At 40.6% G+C, this 21,550-nt stretch overlaps 3 protein-coding genes across 5 annotated transcripts in view; all 3 read left to right on the top strand.

Annotated features, from left to right (window-relative positions):
• Positions 1-503, top strand: part of LOC6042357 (sphingomyelin phosphodiesterase) — a 30,516-nt gene extending 30,013 nt beyond the window's left edge. For all 3 annotated transcript variants that reach the window (XM_038257674.1, XM_038257672.1, XM_038257673.1), the window contains one exon: positions 17-503. In XM_038257674.1, coding sequence (XP_038113602.1) covers positions 17-68 — 52 coding nt within the window. In that variant the 3' untranslated portion in view covers positions 69-503. The remainder of the gene's footprint in view (positions 1-16) is intronic.
• A 613-nt stretch (positions 504-1,116) lies between these two features.
• Positions 1,117-3,203, top strand: LOC6042358 (maltase A3). The gene is made up of 3 exons (XM_001851434.2): positions 1,117-2,219; positions 2,275-2,870; positions 2,933-3,203. The coding sequence occupies exons 1-3, from the start codon at positions 1,134-1,136 to the stop codon at positions 3,048-3,050; spliced, it is 1,800 nt and encodes a 599-aa protein (XP_001851486.2). The 5' UTR covers positions 1,117-1,133; the 3' UTR covers positions 3,051-3,203.
• Positions 3,204-4,046: 843 nt separating this feature from the next.
• The window catches only part of LOC6042359 (lamin Dm0), a 32,699-nt gene continuing 15,195 nt past the window's right edge, over positions 4,047-21,550 (top strand). The window contains exon 1 of the mRNA XM_001851435.2: positions 4,047-4,913. Coding sequence (XP_001851487.1) covers positions 4,528-4,913 — 386 coding nt within the window. The 5' untranslated portion in view covers positions 4,047-4,527. The remainder of the gene's footprint in view (positions 4,914-21,550) is intronic.

Here is a 21,550-nt window from a genome sequence, read left to right as displayed (position 1 = left end):
TCCCCCAAATCTCCAGGATTTCGTACGCCTTGTCCGGCATAACCAGAATGTTCTGGCGCAAGCGATGACCCAGTTGAATAGCACCATCATCCCCTCCCTCATCAGAGAGTTCCGAATGAGCAAGAAGACGCGCCAGCATTACCTCCAACGATTGATATTAACCACGTGCTCGTTCTGCGGAGAACCACGTGCTCGTGAGGGCACACGTGGTCTACATCTAGGCGCCGACCGAAGTTTGGTTGAAAGTGAATGTGAATGCCATTGATATAATGAAGAAAATAAAACAAACAGTGTGTTCATTGAGTCGACAATAGAGATGTGGAACAATAGTAAATCAAATTCTTACTGAAGATAGCGAGAATCGAACGAGAAGTGAATCAGCGTGTGCAGAGCAAATCCCTCAACGTACTAGAACTTTTAATTGTGTTTAAACCAGTCAACTACAACAATCAATGCATCAACAAGTATAATATTGTAAATATGTCACCTAAATTTTACCAAAATAAATTATTTCTATTGTACAGCTATGATTTTTTATTCGTGATGACAGATTTCCTAGCAATAAAATTCAGAAACGCATAATTTAGAAACCTAAATTCAACAAGAACATGCAAAATAAATATCAGAAGAGGTACACGGAGAAAAAGGGTTCCCAAAATCGTGAACACGCGTTCATGAAATTGGGAACCACGAACAAAGTGGTCAAATTCCGTTTGAAAAACGTACCATGGCATTTGAGCACTTTGTTCGTGGTTCACAAATTCATGAACGCTTGTTCACGATTTTGGGAACTCTTTTTTCTCCGTGTAGTTTGTCAAATTTCTTAACTTGCGGAAATTTGGTTTGTTTGGGGTTTCCTAACCCAAAATAGTTATCAAATTTACAGTACAGCAACCATTAAACGATTTGATTATATTTTTACTGTGTTCAAACTAAGTCCTGACGTTATCTAGTAGTTACAGTTTATACTCTTCCTGCAACAAATAAATCCCCAGCGTGGCACCTAATCCCTCTGAAGTGTCCACAATACGTTCTTATCTTCCATCGATGACCACTCCAAAAATTACGCTATAAAACTGAGCTTCCTTACCGGGGTTCGCTGTTAGTACGTTCAAGTTAAAGTTTCGGTCAAAATGGTCCGGTCACCCGTCGTAGTAGCGCTCCTTTCAAGTTTAGTGGTTTCGCTGGATGCCCAGCTAACCTCCCGAGACTGGTGGGAGAAGGCCGGATTCTACCAGATTTATCCACGTTCCTTCATGGACAGCGATGGCGACGGGGTGGGCGACTTGAACGGGATCACGTCCAAGTTGCCTTACCTGAAGGAGATTGGCGTACGTGGATTTTGGATGTCGCCGATCAACAAGAGTCCGATGGTGGATTTTGGCTATGATATATCGGACTATCGGGATATTCACGAGCAGTTTGGCACGATGACGGACTTTGAAAATCTGGTGAAGGAAGCGAAGCGGTTGGGTTTGAAGGTGATCATGGACTTTGTACCGAATCATACGAGCAATAAGCACCAGTGGTTTATCAATTCGGAAGCTAAGGTGGCCGGGTACGAAGATTACTACGTGTGGGACGACGGACTTCCGAATCCGGATGGGGGAAGGAATCTACCACCGACGAATTGGATTCAGGCATTCCGTGGGTCGGCCTGGGAGTGGAGCAACCTTCGTGAACAGTATTATCTGCATCAGTTTACGGTTGAACAGCCGGATTTGAACTACCGCAATTCGAAGGTTGTGCAAGAGATGAAAGATGTGATAACCTTTTGGTTGGACAAAGGCGTCGATGGGTTCCGAATTGACGCAGTACCGTTTCTTTTTGAGGTCGAGAAGAATTCCGAAGGTCGGTACCTGGATGAACTCCCAAGTGGAACAACCGATGATGAGGAAGACTTTGATTACCTCAGTCATGTCTACACGCAAAATCTTCCTGAAACTGTTGACATGGTGTATCAGTGGCGAGAACTGGTCGATGCGTACCAGGAGACTCATGGTGGTGAAACGAGAGTGCTCATGACGGAAGGTTACGCTCCACTCGAAGTTCTTCACGAGTATTACGTCAGTTCTACATCGGGTCGATTGGGATCCCACATGCCGTTCAATTTTGGCCTGATTACGGACATTACCAAAGCTTCGAAAGCGCAGGACTTTGTCACCTCTATTCAGTCCTGGATGGCGATCATCCCAGAGGGTCATGCAGCAAATTGGGTGGTAAGTGCATCACGTTGCAAATATGTAGTTCAGTTCTAACGATCCCGTCTTCCAGATGGGCAACCACGATCGCCCACGGGTCGGAACTCGCTTCGGCAAGGATCGCATCGACATGATGAACATGATCATCCACAGCTTGCCGGGAGCTACCGTGACCTACCAGGGGGAGGAAATCGGCATGACGGACGTGTTTATTTCGTGGTCGGATACCGTCGATCCTGCGGCTTGCAACGCCGGTGAAGCTCTGTACGCGGAAAAGTCACGCGATCCGGTCCGGACGCCGTTCCAGTGGGACGATTCGGCGTTTGCCGGGTTCACCACCGGAACTGGCACGTGGCTACCGGTGGCCTCCGACTACCAGAGTGTCAACGTAAAGGTGGAGGAAGGACTCGTGCGAAGTCATCTCAAGGTGTACAAAGCGATGATGCGGCTAAGGGAGAGCAAAACCTTCCAGCACGGATCGATGAAGGCACGGGTGGTCAACGATAACGTGCTGGCGATCGTCAGGGAGTTGGACGGGTACAATACTTACATTACGTTGGCGAATTTGGGCAGTTCGAACCAGGTCATTGACGGGATTGGGCTCGCTAGTCGATTGCCGTCGAAGTTGCGGTTCGAAGTTATGGGAACTGATTCGCATCATGTAAAGGGGTAAGGGTTGTATTTTTCGAAGGAAAAAGTTGGTTGATTTTTCAACAATGATTTCGTTACAGGGGAGCAGTTGCAACGGACGATATTTTCTTACTTCCCAACGAAGCCTTTGTCCTGGTGGCACGGATCGCGCCGGTAGAACGAGTTCACGAATCAATCTGCGAAGCATGGCTTGAGTAGGGAAATTTTCAATAAAATGCGAGATTTACACAAAAACTTCCAAGCTCACAAACAATTCGGAAGCGTTACAAGTTACAAGCATGGATATTAGGTGGTAAATATCTGGGTCAATTATATATTGATTCAAAAATGCTATATTCAATAAACGTTGACTTCAATGGAGTACCCGCAGTCGAGCAGTTTTTGACAGTTCGCTCCATAAGAAATACATTGTAGAAAAAAGCAAAAATTGCTCGAATGGAAATGCTCCATTATGAGGTATCAAAAATACTTTTAAAAATTCAACCATGAAATCGCAGCATAAATAAATTTACATTGAATTTCTAAAACTCAAACAACTTGAAACATCGTGTTAAAAATTCTGTTGATCTGTTTCCGTTTCAACTGAAAACAAACAAAAATATCAAAATATTGTGTCAAAACAAAGTTTAAATAGCTGTTCTGATTTACCCCGTGTGTCCCACTTCTGCCTAGTTAACGGAATCTTTTTTCACAGAAAGTGAAATTCCAAAAACTGTATTATCCAAAGTATTTTCCTTTTTTAGATTTATGTCAAGGTGAAATTGGCTGATTTTCAGTAATGTGCAAAAGATTGTACTTACTTTTGATGATTTCCAAACATTTGACACTTTTTACTGTTTCAAATTCATTAAAAAAAATCCGCCAGTTACAAATTACATTTCACAAAATATTGATAGGCATTTCATCTTGAAATAGCTCTGAATAAACCTAAATACTCAGTTAAAATTGCATTATATTACAAATAAATCAAACTTAAATTTAAGCAAAACTAATTTTGTACCGAAAATTAATGCACTGGCATAAAATCGCACCATACCTGTAACATAACTCTGTGACACTCCAACACAAAACGTCTACAAACATAATCCACCCGCCATTTTCGCTCAGTGCGTAAAAACTGCTCGAACGCGCCTGACATCATAACTGTCAAATACGCTTTTCGAGCAGCCTACCGGTTCGCGGCGTTGCTTTTTAAAAATCCTTCAATCAGTCCCCTGCTCTCGCCACAAACGGACGTGTTTTTCGTTTCTTTCTCGCCGCGCGGGATCCAAATTTTACTCAACGACTTTTATTTGTGTGCGTGCCGTCGTCGTGCGTGTGTGTTGGTGTGTGTGTGCGTGTCGGAGAAATTTCTCAAGCAGTTTCTGGTGGCAGCAAGTAGGCGTGGGTTTTGAAGTTTTGGCGTTGCTCGCGCGGCTTTTGGGCGGAAATTTCGGTGCAGATCCGGATTCGAGAGTGGTGGAATTTGGCGTCAGTCTAGGCCGGAAGTGTCCTAGCATCGAGTGGTGGTTTTTGACGTGTGGAAAAGTATTGATTTTGGGGTGCGAAAACAAAACTCCCGGCGCGGGAATTTTAAAGAGGAATAAGAAGACCAAGAAGTGACTGCCCCCTAGTGAGGAATATTTTTGTGCTGCTTTGAGGTTGTGTTTGTGTGACCGGTTCCCCCCCAGTCGTCATGTCGCAAAAGTCCAAGAGGTCCGGCGTATCGACGCCGATTCCGGTGTCGGCCAGCACGCCGGTGCAGCAGGGTCGGCCGCAGAGTCCGCTGTCGCCGACGCGCCTCAGCCGGCTGCAGGAGAAGACCGACCTGCAGGGTCTGAACGACCGGTTGGCCTGCTACATCGACCGGGTTCGCTTCCTGGAGCAGGAAAACTCCCGGCTCACGCTGGAGGTGCGCACCTCGCAGGAAACCGTCACCCGGGAGGTGTCCAACATCAAGCAGATGTACGAGCACGAACTGACCGACGCCCGCAAGCTGCTGGACGAGACGGCCCGCGAGAAGGCCAAGCTCGAGATCGACGCCAAGCGGATATGGGAGGAGAATGACGACCTCAAGAAGCGGTACGTAAACCCCTTTTATTTCGGTTGTTTTTGTACGGATTCCTTGGGCGGGCTGCGCCACCCGGATTGTGTCACCTTCCGAACCCCGTCGAGGAAGGCAGAGGCGTCGACCTCGGATGGGGCGGCCGGGTGACGTCATGCATAAACAACATCCACCGAAAAAAGAACCAACTTTTCCCCCTCTTTCGGCTTATTTACTTTTGTGTTTTAATGGTATATTTTGATATTCTGTTCACACATTTTTGGTCCGTCGACGGATCGACTGTCGCGCGAGCGAGAGATTTTTGAGATTGTGCCCCGTTCAAGTTTTTCAAGTGCAAACAAACGGTGATGTCATCCGGGGCTGAGCTGGTGGTGGCCGCGTGCTGCTAAGCCATCCGCAGACGGTGACGTTTGCCTTGGATTTCGAAATAGAATGTTGTGTTTGTGTGATTTGTGTCGATCACACACGTAACGAATCGGCCAAAGTAGGGAATGAAGTGCCGGCCAGAGGAATATCTACTTGAAAAATATGACGAAAACTATGTTTATTACACGACTTGTTCAAAAGCTATTCCAAAGACATCTTCTTATCATGTCTCAAAATCTGATAAGACGATTCATAAACCAGTTTTTGGTTTATCAGACACAAGCAATCATTCTGTGCTAGAGATGTCCACACGCTAATTTTGAGTATTAACACTTTCTCAAGATCGGAACAGATTCCAGAATCTCGGAAATTTAATAACTCTAGAGTACTTTTTCAAAAGGTCCTATGCGCCAAAAGTAAACAAACTGAGTTATTCAATGCATGACGTTCTGCATATCCGAAACTACACTATCTTCAAACCCGATTTCTTCTAAGTATTTAATTTTTAAAATTATTAGCGAAATGCAAAATAACCTATGAGCATTCTCTTAAATTTTCATACAAAATAATTTACGTCGTTTTACCTCTCAGTGTCCTATGTGCATTCAGTAAAATGATGCACATACCACAATAACAAATCGACCTATGTGCAATTTTAAATATATTTTAATCATTATGCACATACGCTAATATAATAACGACGTATGTACGCATTTTATTGAATAATTAGAAAGTTATGATAGATTTTTTATATCCATATATCTTTTTAAAAATAATGTTTGTCTAGGATCCGGTTAACGTGTAGACGTCAGCTGTAAGAGAGTATGAAATGTTTCAATGCCTGACACAGCAAAAGAGAAGAGCGAAATTTAACTAATAGAGTTATCTACGTGCGCATGTATTGCGTGTTTGTACAGGAAGGGTTTTTAGGTTAAAATTTGTTCCCGCCAGCAAAAACAAATGGTAAGGTAGTGTGCGTGAGATTGGGCTTAGATAGCTCTATGAGCTCTCTCTCCCGAATCTGGCGGATACGACTCCCAGCATGACATACCAAAACAACTTAAAACAGCATAAAATATGTTTTTTGTTTTGGTTGATAGGATCCCGGACAGATCGTTGTTGTGAGATTTTCTGGACTGTCTGAGTTTAAAAAGAAAAGTGTCGGAGGGCTAAGGATTGCGGCAACAAAAAAAAATACGGTAAGTAGGGTGGAAAATTACCGTAATTCCCAAAGATGATTCCTGGTTTACTGACCATGGGATCGGCTCCGAAAGGCGTCCCTGTGCAAGAGGGCGAATATTTGTTTGGCCTTCCGGGTTGGTTTTGCCGGTACCCTGGTCATTATTTGGCTTTCCGGATGGGTTTTCTTGGTTCCGTGGCTATCTGGAAGGTGTTCATGTGCAATAGGGAGGATGCTTTTTGGCCGCCCGGATAGATTTTGTCCGTTCCGTGGCCAATCCGGATGGCCAAAAAGCATCTTCCTCTTGCGCAGGGAAGCCTTTCGGATGGCCACGGAACCGACAAAAAAACATCCGGAAGGCCAGAAAACACCCCACATTTTGGCCAGGGACGACTTCGGATGGCCATGGTACCGGTTAACACATTTCAGGAGAGAAATGTTATCCTGTTAAATTTAATAAACCTTAACCTTAAACTACTTTTTCATCACCTGCAGCACTGTTTTATGGTACCTGGTCTTCCGACAACGACCAACCAAGCGGCGGCGGACGTGGTACGGAGGACGCTCCTAGAAACCATGGTCATGGTCTGTCAGAGAACCTCAAGACGAACGTCGAGTACATTAAGATTGCCGGAACCCGGGCGGATCGGCTATCAACAACTTCGCCAACGGCAAACTCATAATTACGCACGCAGATGCAGGTCGCCTAGGCCGCATGGGACAACGTGTCCGAGAATCCAAAAATGCACGAGCTGCTGAGACTAGTGTTTCTGAGGCCACCAGAGCGGGCGGAAACATAGAGGTTGCTGCGGTTAAGTTCCCGGTGCTTTTACGTCGAGGTGCGTTTGGTCATTGTTTCTTGAAGGGCGAAAAACTACAAATTGCACTTAAGGAACTCTCGATTCAGGTGATTTCCGTACGACACAAAAATATCTGATCGCGCTGCAAGAGACGAATAGTTTCATGAAGAATTGATCACCAAGCGGATCCAGTAGGACAAACCGTACATTATTATGGGTTACAAAGGCTCTGCAGAAGCGCTTCGATAACGACGTGTTGTTCCTGACTACGCAGGGCATCGTCCAGCTGGAGCAGCGCCACCGTAACGGAATGCGCGGTCGCATGGCGGCCGTGCACGATCGGTCAGTACTACACCGTGGTTTTTCAGTTCCAGCATGGACACTACGACAAGTGCGTCGCGGCTTCGTCGTCGTGACGATCTTTTCTCACAGCCAGCCATAAACTACCTGGTTTTACGAAGAATTGGCTGCTGAGCGAACTTACCTCGCTGAAGAATCGCTTGTGACTCTTCGCGCTCGACAGGTCCTAATAGCTGCTCATCAGCCAGCTTAAGAACTACGTCACAACCAGATAAAGTCCATCTGTCTGTCTAAGAGCCCGAAAACCTGCAGTGGTTGATCTTTTCGGATGTTCCCATCTTGGATATTCCGCACGACTACCTTTCTACCTCTGTTATCGTGCAGTTTGCAATGCAATGCTGGATTACGTCCATTAGGCGTACTCGCCGTATGATTTGACCTGCCTGCAGCATCTGGAGCTGTCCGGCAAAGTCCCGCTGACGAACTTCCAATTCTTGCTGCCAACAGCAATCCACAGCACAGCACGTTACAAGTGTTTTTCTTCTGTGCCTCTGTTTTTTTGTGACCAGATGTTTTCCGTTTTTCCAGACTCCTCCCAAACGGCATCAAGTCTGCAACCTAACCGACTCGTTCATGGCCCTGGCAGTTTAGCGGCGTTCGATTCATACGAGCACTTTACTCAGTACTCGGATGAGATCCTGGACTTGCTCGGGGACATGACTTCGAGGCGTTCGTTAACCCGAAGATGCTGGAGGTGGTAAATGCGCGCGATTCGGACCGCCGCATAAGCACCTCGATCAAAGCAATTGATTCCAGTTTTGTGCGACTTGCGCTCTTCAAATCCCAAGCTGACCTCACTCGTCGGCCAAGCAACAGCCGTAGAACCCGTTCGGAGATCCAACCCCTGAGATCGGAATAATTCTTTGGCGAAGAGCAAGGTTCTCAGGGCAGCTCCTGAATCAACATCTTGCATCCTTCGTTACCGCAGGTTCAACCGATCGCTCACCCCGATCCGTCGTTGTTCTCCCCGGAGTACATCGTCATCGACGGACGTGATCAACACGTACCTCTATCGCATGACCATCCCGTGTCAATTAGATCGCTATTAGATTTCGTTCCAGTGCAAAAACGGCGACAAAACATGTCCAATAGGTTGCGTCAACATGAAATAAAGTCAATGAATTTAGTTATACATTTTACAAATCATAACCTTACGAAAAATACAGTCAAAAATCGTGAATCTAAGGTCAAACTTATTGCTCAGACTAAGCCTTTTCTTTAGGGACAGCATCATCTTATGGCTTTTGAACATCCTCCGGTTCCGGTTCCTTCTGCGAACCTTTTCCGTCCTTTGCTGCACTTTTCTCTTCTCCAACCTTTGACTCAATCTCTTTAGCAGCAACCTTCTCGCCAGACTACATCTTGTTCTGCTTCTCGATTCCAGAAACATGACGTCCCCGTCATCCTAGGTGGAAATCTCCATCAAGTTGTACATTTGCAGCTGCGAAAACTGCGGCACGATTGGACACGATACTAATCAGCGACAGCCCTTTGATCAGTTCGACGATCACTGCCAGCTCCGGATGCTTCAGGTTCGCCTTGTTGTCCCGGTCTCGGTCCCGGTTCATTTCGGCGATCCCGGTGATGACGCTCTCGCGTTCCAGTCCGTTGTTAAATCGCCGGTGGAAGATGATCACAAACGTTTTTGGTTCCCTCACAAAGTATCGATCAAACAGAGAGCCGGCGTCGTCAATAGTGTCCTTCAGGTTGGCCTTGGTGATTACGTCGATCGGCATCAACCGCAGAATGTTGCAGCTCTTTTTCTTATTGGTTTCGGTCTCGTCCCGCCGAATCTTGAGCGCAGTTTAGGTTAGGTAGAAAGCAGATATTTTTCATCCCGGTGTCCACCGACTCGAACCGGTCCTTTTTCTTCTCCGTTTGGTCGCTTTGGCTTGCTTTTCCACCAGCACCGAAATGTCTTCCTCGACCTCTTCCCACTCTGCCGCGCCTTCTTCGGTAGGTTGTTCCTTTTTTATAGGCGGCGATCCGCCCCCCATCGTCGGCATATTCGTTCAGCAACCGGTACGCGTCCACGGTGCAGTCCCGCTCGCGGATGTTGTACATCAACAGGATCCGCGCTAGCCCGCCTCCAGGTAATCTGCCACTTTGGCATAAAAGTTGTGCGCATGCAGTGCTGCTGGGGGGCTATCGAAACACCTGTTTATAAGTGTTAAATAATATGTTTACACTACTTGGGGCAAAAACTTTCAAAAACGAAAGATTAAAACATGTAGTATGTGCGCTCACAGCACGATAGGCGGATAAGATAATTTACCATGTCAAATTATCCTATGCGCCAATGTAAACAATAATGATTGTTTACATTGGCGCATTGGTTAATTTGGCATCGTAAATTATCCTACCCGCCACCCATCTGACAGAAGCTCATTGGTAAATAACGGTTTCTCTCTCCTCTCACGCGCTGGAAGCATTGAAATATTTCATGCTCTTCGTCAGCTGTTGCCTACACGTTGCGAGAGGGTTGGAAATACATTATTATCACAAAAATGTAGTTTTTTTTAAATCGAGATTTACATTTTATTTGATAAAGTTTTATGAGCAATGCCACATAAATATAGTCCAATGCCAATGTCTTATGTGCAAAAATTGTTCTATGAAACGTGTCCTATGTGCACTCACAGGTTGTATGAACCAAATTGCGCCAGAACTAAGTGTAATCTTGTCTTTTATATAATCCCGAGATGTACACTTGAAAAGCATTACTCTAGACCCATTTGGGCGTTTTCAGAATCGAAAAATACCCAAACGTGTTTGAATGGGATTTAAAAATGTGCACCAAAACTTTATCATCAAATTTCTCAGATTGAGGTTTTTGCACATAGGACCTTTTGAAAAAGTACTCTAGAACTATCAAATATTTATTTTACATTTGAGAAGCCCACATTCAAAGCTTAACCTCTTAAAATATTTTAAAAATTCAGCATCGGCATTTGATCTTCCACCGCTATACCTAATCCATTACCGGACGACCTCCAAATAGACAAACTAATTGCTTAATCATAAATCAAGTGCAAACATTCTCAGCGCTTCCCTCTTCCTTACTTCCCCAACTCCAGCAATAACAACTCGGTGAGGCAATGTTGAATGAATTGTACGCTACTACTAGCTTACGCACACCACCCTCAACCGTCCAAGTCTCTCCAGTGTAGATAACGCGACACGTTGTTGCTTCAGGTATTCCGAACCGAACGCATTAAAATGTGTGTACTTTCAAGATCAAGTGCGCGCGATGATATCATCAGCTAGCATCAATCTCGGAGGTCGACTGACCGTTGCTTACAATATCTCAAAGTTAAAATCTAAAGCGAATTGTTTGCATAACGAACAGACTTGAAGCCCTTCAAGGTCCTCACACACGCATACCTTCAACTTGAATTCGGTTGACAAAATCCGTTCTTCAACTCGCACCATCTGCATGGATCTCCAACACCTTACGTCGTCGGTTCGTGTGGCATGTGATGTCATCTGGATATTTTCAGCACCAGCTTGAGTTGCGTTGATCACGTCATCGACACAGATCGACAACGAGCGCGAGCGCGCGCTTGATTCTCCATGAACCGACATGTATTTCCGAGGTCGCACGGTAGAACATCAATCGTCCAGGGAAAGCTCTCGACCTGTAACGGTATCGTGTAATCCACTTTAAAATATCGATTTTCCCTCTACTCAAAACTAGAGTTGTGTAGGTGCGAGTCGTACCCAAAGTCCAAGCACCAAGATTTTATCGTCATCGTCAGCTATTAAACTGCATGCATGATTCGACCTTTTACGATGGAAATGTCTGGCGTGTGGTCTATGGCGGAGCGCGCCATTATTCCCCTCTTTCCCTTTTGGGCTTCCGCTCGGTGACCTCATTCGTTCCGAGGGGAAGAAGGCTTCTACGATTGATGACCAACATTCCACGCCCAGAAAATCTAACCTTCACTGTATGTACGGGAGTGACTCAAGAGCAACACATTTCTGGAGCAACATTTGAAAGGGGCGGTACGACATTGCTCTTACGGCCTTTCGTCCCATTTAAACGCGTGTAATGAAAGGCCGTAAGAGCAATGTCGTACCGCCCCTTTCAAATGTTGCTCTGGATTTGATACGAACTTATAGCGTTTCTGTTGCTGGTTGTGTGGTGGTGGTGATCATAAACAAATTTCACAAATTTAACGATCAGTCAAGCGTGTTTGGCCTCGTCGACGTTCTTGTTCGTTTTTGTCTGTTTTTGTTTAGAATATTGCCATGCTATCGCCGGTTGGCGTAACACATCTTAATCGTGGTCTCTCCCTTGTTTTTCCATTTATTTTTCTCCCCCATCTTTTTTTGAAAGTCATTTGCACTGGAAAACTTTTAATTGAAATAAATTTATGCTTAATGTTGCGTGTTGGTGGATTATTTCCTCACCTTCATTCTGTTTCAAATATCGGAATGGTCTTTCGAACACTTATTCAACGAAAGGTCTAATCGTCTAAGGTTAGATCCAGACATAATTTCCATTCAAATATTCGAGATCTGGACTAAAAAAAAAGCATTGGTCGTTTCAGTCGTTGTGGCCATCCTGGTAATGTTGATCTTTTTGGTTATTTTAGTCATTTCGGTCATTTTGGACATTTTGATAATTTTTGTCATTTTGTTCATTTTGTCCATTTTAGTCATTTTAGTAATTTTGGCCATTTTAGTTTCATTTTGGTAATTTAAGTCATTTTGGCCGTTTTGGTCTTTTTGGTCATTTTGGTCATTTTGACCATTTTTGTCATTTTTTTCATTTTGGTCATTTTAGTCATTTTCGTAATTTTTGTCATTTTAGTCATTTTGGTCGTTTTGGTAATTTTAGTAGTTTTAGTCATTTTGACCATTTTCATCGTTTTGATCGTTTTGGTCATTTTTGTCGTTTTGGCCATTTTAGTCGTTTTGATCATTTTTATCGTTTTGGTCGTATTGGTATTTTTCGTAATTCTGGTCATTTTTGTCGTTTTGGCCATTTTGGTCGTTTTAGTCATTTTGGTCGTTTTGGCCATTTTCTTCATTTTGGTCATTTTGGCAATTTTCGTCGTTTTGGTCGTTTTCGCCATTTTGGTCTTTTTCGTAATTTTGGTCATTTTTGTCATTTTGGCCATTTTCGTCGTTTTAGTCATTTTGGTCGTTTTGGCCATTTTGGACGTTTTGGTCATTATGGCCATCCTAGTCATTTTTGTAATTTTGGTCATTTCCGTCGTTTTGGTCGTTTTGGTAATTTTAGCCATTTTTGTCGTTTTAGTCATTTTGGTCGTTTTGGTAATTTTAGTAGTTTTAGTCATTTTGATCATTTTCATCATTTTGGTCGTTTTGGTCATTTTTGTTGTTATAGTCATTTTGGTCGTTTTGGCCATTTTCTTCGTTTTGGTCATTTTGGTCATTTTGTCTATTTTCGTCGTTTTGGTCGTTTTGACAATTTTTGTCGTTTTCGCCATTTTGGTCGTTTTCGTAATTTTGGTCATTTTTGTCATTTGGCCATTTTTGTCGTCATTGTCGTTGTCGTCATTTTGGTAATTTTGTTAGTTTTAGTCATTTTGACAATTTTCGTCATTTTGGCTATTTTTTGTCGTTTTGGTCGTTTTCGCCATTTTGGTCATTTTCGTAATTTTTGTCATTTTTGTCATTTTGGCCAATTCCGTCGTTTTAGTCATTTTGGTAATTTTGGTAGTTTTAGTCATTTTGACCATTTTCGTCGTTTTGGTCACTTTTGTCATTTTTATCATTTTGGTCGTTTTGGTCATTTTGGACGTTTTGGTCATTTTGGCCATCCTAGTCATTTTGGTCATTTTTGTCGTTTTGGCCATTTTGGTCGTTTTAGTCATTTTGGTCATTTTTGTCGTTTTGGCCATTTCCTTCGTTTTGGTCATTTTGGTCATTTTGGCTATTTTCGTCGTTTTGGTCGTTTTGGCCATCCTGGTCGTTTCAGTCATCTTAGGCATTTTCGTAATTTTGTTCATTATTGTCATTTTGGTCATTTGGTCACTTTTGTCGTTTTGGCCATTTTTGTCATTTTGGTCATTTTTGTCGCTCTGTTATTTTTTTTCGTATTGGCCGTTTTGGTCATTTTGGCCAATTTGATCGTTTTGGTCATTTTGACCATCCTGGTCGTTTTAGTCATGTTGGGCATTTTCGTAATTTTGTTCTTTTTCGTCATTTTGGTCATTTGGTCATTTTTGTCATTTGAGTAATTCTCGCTGAAAGTGGACCACTATTTACACAAGGTGCTCAAAAATCAAAAGCAATGTACTTTTCCACCAAGTTATGAAAGAAACCATGTTTGGTTGGTTGAATTTGTCCTCACCTCGGCGCCACGAAGCTAAAACATTTTTTTTAATTGGTAATTTTTTTACTTAGGCGCGTCTACAAAATTGCTAATAACTTTGCAAAACTTCAACAAACCCTTGATGTTTAGGGGTGTTTTGGAAAGGAAATGAGCAGAGCTTTCGAATGCACTTGTCAGAAAAATACCGTTCCATACATTTTTTAGCCATAAAACAACAATGTATTTTTAAAAGTCATTTTTGAAGGCCGGCGCCCCGCTTTATCGAAAAACTGACAAATCCATTCGAAAGCTGAGACGATTTCACATAAAGGTCCAATAAATCTAAGGTGTATGTTCCTCCTATCTTTTTTAATCTTATTTTGATTCTGAGAGCGCAGCGCTCCGTTCGTATTTCGGGCGCCCAAAATGTTGCATTAGCTTGCCCCAATTTAAGGTTTTGTCAAACAATATAGGTGCTCCTCACTTTTTAAATGATAGTTTATTATCCAAGGATCAAGATGCACTATCGATAATTGACCAATATTTAAGGTTTTGGGTTCTGCCAGGCAATTTTATGTCGAAAAGTTGTTTTTGTTTACTTTTTTTGTTGTTAAATGCTTATTTACAATTTGGTGGACATTTTTACAGTAAAACTAATGAATGTAGCATGTAGGAAATTTCACCACGAACATTTTTCTAGAGGAGAAAACGTAATTTCGATACTTCAACGCAAAGATATTTGAGTTTTAGTGAGAAAAACGTGTACAGATTTCCCAGAATTAACCAGTGCGAACTATTATTTGCATGCGGCATATGTTTTGGAGCCCAAAGTATGGTTTCTTATAGTTATTTAGGTCGCTGAATTTGGATTTGCAATCAAATTTCAGATAAACAGTGAACAGTGATATTTGAGCCACGCCTAAGTGTTATTTGCATGTAGTGAAAATGGTTGGGAGCGATTTTTCTATTCCTTGCAAAGTTATGGAAATCGTCATTAATTAATGAATGACGTATACAATCGTTCCACAAAATCATAAAAAAATCCTTAAAAATCTAAAGCTTTCCTTTAATTTTAAGTTTACATTGAAACCAGCCCAATCACAAAACGAGGTTTTCTGATATTCTCAAAACAATCAGAACTTGAAAAAAACATTCTTCATAAAAAAATACGTGAGTAAAATATCAATTAAAGGTGAGCATAAGATTAAATATGACTGAATTCACTAGCGATTAAAATTACAGCATATTACCGCAAATAACTTTTGGGTGTGGCTCGAAATTTCACTGTTTATCTGAAATTTGATTGCAGATCTGAACTCAGCTACGTAAATAACTGTAAGAAACCATTCTTTGGCTTCCAAAACATATGCCGCATGCAAATAATAGGGCGTGCTTGTTAATTCTGGAATATTTATAAAATTGGCACTTTTTTCTCACTAAAACTCAAATATCTTTGCTTTGGAGTATCTAAATTACGTTTTCTCCTCTAGAAAAATGTTCGTGGTGAAATTTCCTACATGCTACATTCATTAGTTTTACTGTAAAAATGTCCACCAAATTGTAAATAAGCATTTAACAACAAAAAAAGTAAACAAAAACAACTTTTCGACATAAAATTGCCTGGCAGAACCCAAAACCTTAAATATTGGTCAATTATCGATAGTGCATCTTGATCCTTGGATAATAAACTATCATTTAAAAAGTGAGGAGCACCTATATTGTTTGATAAAACCTTAAATTGGGGCAAGCTAATGCAACATTTTGGGCGCCCGAAATACGAACGGAGCGCTGCGCTCTCAGAATCAAAATAAGATTAAAAAAGATAAGAGGAACATACACCTTAGATTTATTGGTCCTTTATGTGAAATCGTCTCAGCTTTCGAATGGATTTGTCAGTTTTTCGATAAAGCGGGGCGCCGGCCTTCAAAAATGACTTTAAAAAATACATTGTTGTTGTATGGCTAAAAAATGTATGGAACGGTATTTTTCTGACAAGTGCATTCGAAAGCTCTGCTCATTTCCTTTCCAAAACACCCCTAAACATCAAGGGTTTGTTGAAGTTTTGCAAAGTTATTAGCAATTTTGTAGACGCGCCTAAGTAAAAAAATTACCAATTAAAAAAAATGTTTTAGCTTCGTGGCGCCGAGGTGAGGACAAATTCAACCAACCAAACATGGTTTCTTTCATAACTTGGTGGGGGCTATTGGAAAAGTACATTGCTTTTGATTTTTGAGCACCTTGTGTAAATAGTGGTCCACTTTCAGCGAGAATTACTCATTTGGTCATTTTGGCCATTTTGATCGTTATGGTAATTTTGGTCATCCTAGTCATTTTGGTAATTTTAATCGATTTGATCTTTTTTGTCGCTTTGGCCGTTTTAGTCGTTTTGGTCATTTTGGCCATTTTTGTCATTTTGGTCATTTTTGTCGTTTTGTTAATTTTTATTTCGTTTTGGCCATTTTGGTCGTTTTGGTCATTTTTGGTCATTTTTGTCGTTTTGTTCATTTTGGTAATTTTTGTCATTTTGATCATTTTGATCGTTTTGATCATTTGGGACATTTTGGCCATCCTGGTCGTTTTAGTCATTTTGGTCATTTAGGTAAATTTTGTTCAGTTTTGTCATTTTGGACATTTCGGTCACTTTTGTCATTGCGGTCATTTGGGTCGTTTTAGTCATTTTGGTCGTTTTGGTCATTTTGGTCGTTTTGGCCGTTTTGGTCATTTTGGTCATTTTGGCCATTTTGATCGTTTTGGTCATTTTGGCCATCCTGATCGTTTCAGTCATGTTGGGCATTTTCGTAATTTTGTTCATTTTTGTCATTTTGGTCAATTTCGCCATTTTTGTCATTTGGTCATTTTGGCCATTGTGATCGTTATGGTAATTTTGGCCATCCTGGGCATTTTGTTCGTTTTGATCTTTTTTGTCGTTTTGGCCTTTTTCGTCGTTTTAGTCGTTTTGGTCATTTGGCAATTTTTGTCATTTGTGTAATTTTTGTCGTTTTGGCCATTTTTGTCGTTTTGTTATTTTTTTTTCGTTTTGGCCATTTTGGTCGTTTTGGTCATTTTGGTAATTTTTGTCATTTTGATCGTTTTGATCGTTTTGGTCATTTTGGCCATCCTGGTCGTTTCAGTCATGTTGGGCATTTTCGTAATTTTGTTCATTTTTGTCATTTTGGTCAATTTCGTCATTTTTGTCATTTGGTCATTTTGGCCATTGTGATCGTTATGGTAATTTTGGCCATCCTGGGCATTTTGTTCGTTTTGATCTTTTTTGTCGTTTTGGCCTTTTTCGTCGTTTTAGTCGTTTTGGTCATTTGGCAATTTTTGTCATTTGTGTAATTTTTGTCGTTTTGGCCATTTTTGTCGTTTTGTTATTTTTTTTTTCGTTTTGGCCATTTTGGTCATTTTGGTCATTTTGGCCGTTTTGACCATTTTGGCCGTTTTGGTCATTTTGGCCCTTTTCGTCGTTTTGGTAATTTTCGTAATTTTGGTCATTTTTGACGTTTGGGCAGGGTGGCCACCTCGGGAAAAAACCGGGAAAACCGGGAAAAACCCGGGAATTTATTCCATCGGGAGAAAACCGGGAAAAACTCGGGAATTTGACTGACAAACCGGGAAAATATTTTAAGTTTAGTTAAAATTCGACAAATTCCTCTTAAATGAATTCAATGTATACTTTTCTCTATTAGAATATTATACTATTTTGTGTAATAGACTCAAGCTACTAGGCTTTGGTTTTATTTTCTTCTGTTGAGTATTCCATATTTTTCTTCGGTGAACTTGCTTTTTTAAATAAAATAAATTGTTCAAGGCCATGCTGTAGACTTGGCGCTATGGCTATGGCAAAACAAGATGTCTGAAGGCTTAAAACAGTGAGGTAATCCAAACCTCTTTTTCCACCTAAGCTCCCATCCTCCCCGGGATTCGAACTGACGACCTTTGGCAGTGAGTTGGTTAAGCCTGGGCCATTTACTTCCTCATTCCGACAAATCTCGTCTCGTAAAATGCCATCGGGGCCAACTGGGGGCCAACTGGGGGGAAATGCAACCACGATTCAAAAAAACCACCGGACCCGATTTAAAAAACAAATGTTTGATAAGCTGCAATATTCCGATCAATTTCGCGTGTCAATAGAAAATTTACTCAGCCGTATGATTTTTGAAATCTTATTTCAATAAGTATTGAATTCCATAAGCACAATAAACAATTGACTAAATTCATCCGTTTAATTTTATTATATATTTCAATATCAACTTAAGGTTGCACAGCAGCCAAGGAAGTTGTTGCCTTCTTATTTCAAAATTGTCAAACTTACGGATTTAACCCTTCAACAATATGATTGTAAAAATTGTAAAAATCTGCTTTATTTGTTTTGTAGACAGTACTTCAGGGATGAATAAAAATCATATCGATAGTTCCCATAATTTTTAAGATACTTAAATCCGAAAAGCGTGGTGCAAAAAGCTCTACTTGATGTGCGCCGTAAAATAATAATATAGTCCAGACTCGATAATATTTCGGATAATCGAAACTTCGGATAATCGAGTCTGGACTGTACACAATTTTTACTGTAAAACATTTGGTGGAATTTCAAAAATCTGTTTTTAGTAGTATTTTATAAGATGATTTTTGGCTTTCTCAGTCTAACAAATTTTTAAGGACAAATTGCTATGAAACTTTGTCTTTGTGTTATTAAAATTTGTCTTTGTGTTATTTATTGATTTGAGTACTTTTGTATAATTTTAAAATGTCGGAAATATTTGGTATTTAAGATATTTTTATATAGTTATTTGGGAATCTTTTAACAGATAAATGCCTATCAAATTGTGTTCAAATTCAAAACACTTGAAATATCTTTCTTGCAAAATTTGTTTTAAAACTGTAATTTAAATTTTAAATAAAATTTTCAGATATTTTAAAATTACAATATTTTCAGAGTTCTACTGCAAAATAGTCATTTCAATACAAACAGTCACTTTTATGTGGATAGGTACTACATCAACATAAAAGTTGAGTTTTTGTTGGGTTTTATTTAATTCTCATCTGAAAATTTATTAAAAAAATATTAACTCAATTTTGACTGTTTCGGTTGGGTTGTTCAGAAAATCGCAGCACAGTCAATTGATTTCTTACCATTTTGTGTTGCTCAAACTTTTTAAAACATCAAAACATGTTTATTTTTTTCTTTTTTCTATGTCCGTGCATAACTTGTTTGCAATAAATGTGGCAAATCTTTTTTACCTATTTGATACATTGTAAATCCTCAAAACGAAAGGTATACGTTGTGTATACGTTCAAAAAGTATTTTGATACTAACGTCAGTCTATAAAAAACATAGTAATTTGATTTAAAACTATATGGAAAAATTCCTTTTGGCCTCGGGAGAAACCCGGGAAAAAACCGGGAAATTGAAAATCCAAATCTGGTGGCCACCCTGCGTTTGGGCCATTTTGGTAATTTCTGTCATTTTTGTCATTTCGGTCATCGCTGTTCGTGGAGTTCGTGGTTTTCTTACAGGATTATTCGTGTCTTGAGCATCATTTGTATTGAGTGATTGGCGTTTTTTGTGCCTAATTGCTGTGTGATTTTAAAGCCTTTCATATATCATCATTGATTGGAAGGCACGGTTTCGTTCAGATTGTGCATTATTTTTTTGAATGATGTGAATATGTTCACGGTGAAAAGGTATTTTTTTATAATCGTTGATCGAAAGACACACTGACAGTTTGGATGGTCGAATTAATAGTGGAGCAAAATATTTTTTTTTTTAGATTTATTGAATTAGCTGTGCACGATTGTTTTTGCGTGTTAACCGAAAAGACCTTCACATAGCATCGTTGCTCGGGAGGCATCTAAAAGCCAATAAGCTATGTGTTTGATGTGTCTGCAACTAATTATCGGACTAACATTCCTATATAATTACATTCCCTGGGCTTTGTCATAATGAGTGTCATAGGTTTGATGCTTGTTTGGCAAAGAGTATGATTTGATTCGATGTGGAATTAAAATCGAAGTGTTCAGTATATTGCTGAAGCTTCCATTTTTACACATGGACACCACTTCATGCTGCGAGAACCCACTTTGGCGTAGTCTCAGGGCTTAATCGATGGCCGGTAAGCTGTCATCGAGACAAGGAGGTTCTCTGATAGTGGAAATATCACATTTGTACAATGAACCGCTACATATGTGATTTTTCCCTATCTTAATGTGGGTGTCAGGTTAGGATACAGGTTTTTAAAAAATCAGTTTTTGTAGAATTTAGGATTTTAACTATAAATATCAACTGTTTATACTTTGCATTTAGTTATTTAGGGACAAAATTAGTAATAGTGAATTTAGTAATTCTATCAGAATCGGTGATTTTCATTCAAGTTGCATAAAAACCATTCTGATTTGTCAAAATTTCCATAGAGTCTCGATCAATCAATAGTGAAATGATATCGGACTAAATTCGTTGATCTGTTGAACTAACGACTGTCGGATTATGATTGTATCGACCATTGTTGCGAATCGAGGATCTATTGGAATTCTGACGATCAAATGGTCGTCTCTTTTTCAATTCACGACTTGTAAAATATCAACTGTTATTTTTTTGTTTTTTTTTTAAAGAAGCCAGACAGGTTTTAAAAGAAAGGTTTTTTTTGGTTAATAATTAAAATGTCGGGGATTTAAGATAAGAGTAGCTTTCGGATAGGTTGCTTTAAATCTTGTATTCAATTCAAGTTAGGTAGTTATTCGCAAATGAATATTTGGACTTATATGAATAATTGAACATTTTGGACTTATGAATAACACACAACTGTGCATTTATTCTAGAGTCAGATCCATACAGCGTCAGTGTTTATTTGGTCGAAGTGTACTAATTCATTGGCAGATCTGATTCTAGTTGTAATGTACGACAAGACTACTGACGGACGTGACAGGACGAGGGCCCAGTTTAGAGGTTTCGACATCAACGATGTGCGGCTGGATCACCCTCCCAAAAAAAAAAAAAAAAAAAAACATTCCTATATAATTACATTATTTTGACCATTTGAGTTTTTTCTAAGGGCAAATTCAGATTTAGCGAGCAAAGTTTTACTGATTATATTTTTTTATTTTCGTTAGGGTGGTACCATAAATCAGAGAGAAAAAAAAATTACGACTTTCCGTGCCAACTTTCACTCGAAAGGACCGTTTGAGCTCCCATTTCACAATCACCACCATCAATCTCAAGAGTGGGAAGTAAATCACTTCAAAAACAAAACATCAAGAAGAAGCTAAATCCAATTGCACAACATACATTCTCAATAAGTCACTACTTTGCTGTAGCTATAGGCCTCTGGATCCGCGTGGTTTTAGATTCTCCGGCATCGGCGGTTGGCTGATTCAGCAGCAGCAAGCACCCCTTACCAAGAAAGAACACGCGACGAGACTACGTGAGAGAGCGAGAGATTGCACTACGAGAGAAACCGGCCGGCCGGCCGGCAATTTTCCTCCTGTTATTTTATTATCATTCATCGCTGGTTGGCACGATGTGAGTGTACAGGTTTAATGGTTTGTACCAACACTAGTTTGAAAATGTCTGGCAGAATTGCAACATTTTGCGCGAACGTGCGTGAAGATTTGCGGAGATCAACGTAAACAACATGAACCGTGATGCCTCCAACGGTCAAATTTGAG

Source organism: Culex quinquefasciatus, chromosome 2 (assembly GCF_015732765.1).
Source record: "Culex quinquefasciatus strain JHB chromosome 2, VPISU_Cqui_1.0_pri_paternal, whole genome shotgun sequence".
Lineage (NCBI taxonomy): Eukaryota > Metazoa > Arthropoda > Insecta > Diptera > Culicidae > Culex > Culex quinquefasciatus.
The sequence above is the reverse complement of the archived record's forward strand: the minus strand, read 5'-3'. Positions and strand labels throughout refer to the sequence as shown.

What these genes read in the sequence shown, in the direction of transcription:
- LOC6042358 (XM_001851434.2), top strand. Translation starts at nt 1,134, where the DNA reads ATGGTCCGGTCACCCGTCGTAGTAGCGCTCCTTTCAAGTTTAGTGGTT. An exon ending in GTCATGCAGCAAATTGGGTG is followed by an intron (nt 2,220 to 2,274) that starts GTAAGTGCATCA and finishes CCCGTCTTCCAG; the next exon opens with ATGGGCAACCACGATCGCCC. An exon ending in GATTCGCATCATGTAAAGGG is followed by an intron (nt 2,871 to 2,932) that starts GTAAGGGTTGTA and finishes ATTTCGTTACAG; the next exon opens with GGGAGCAGTTGCAACGGACG.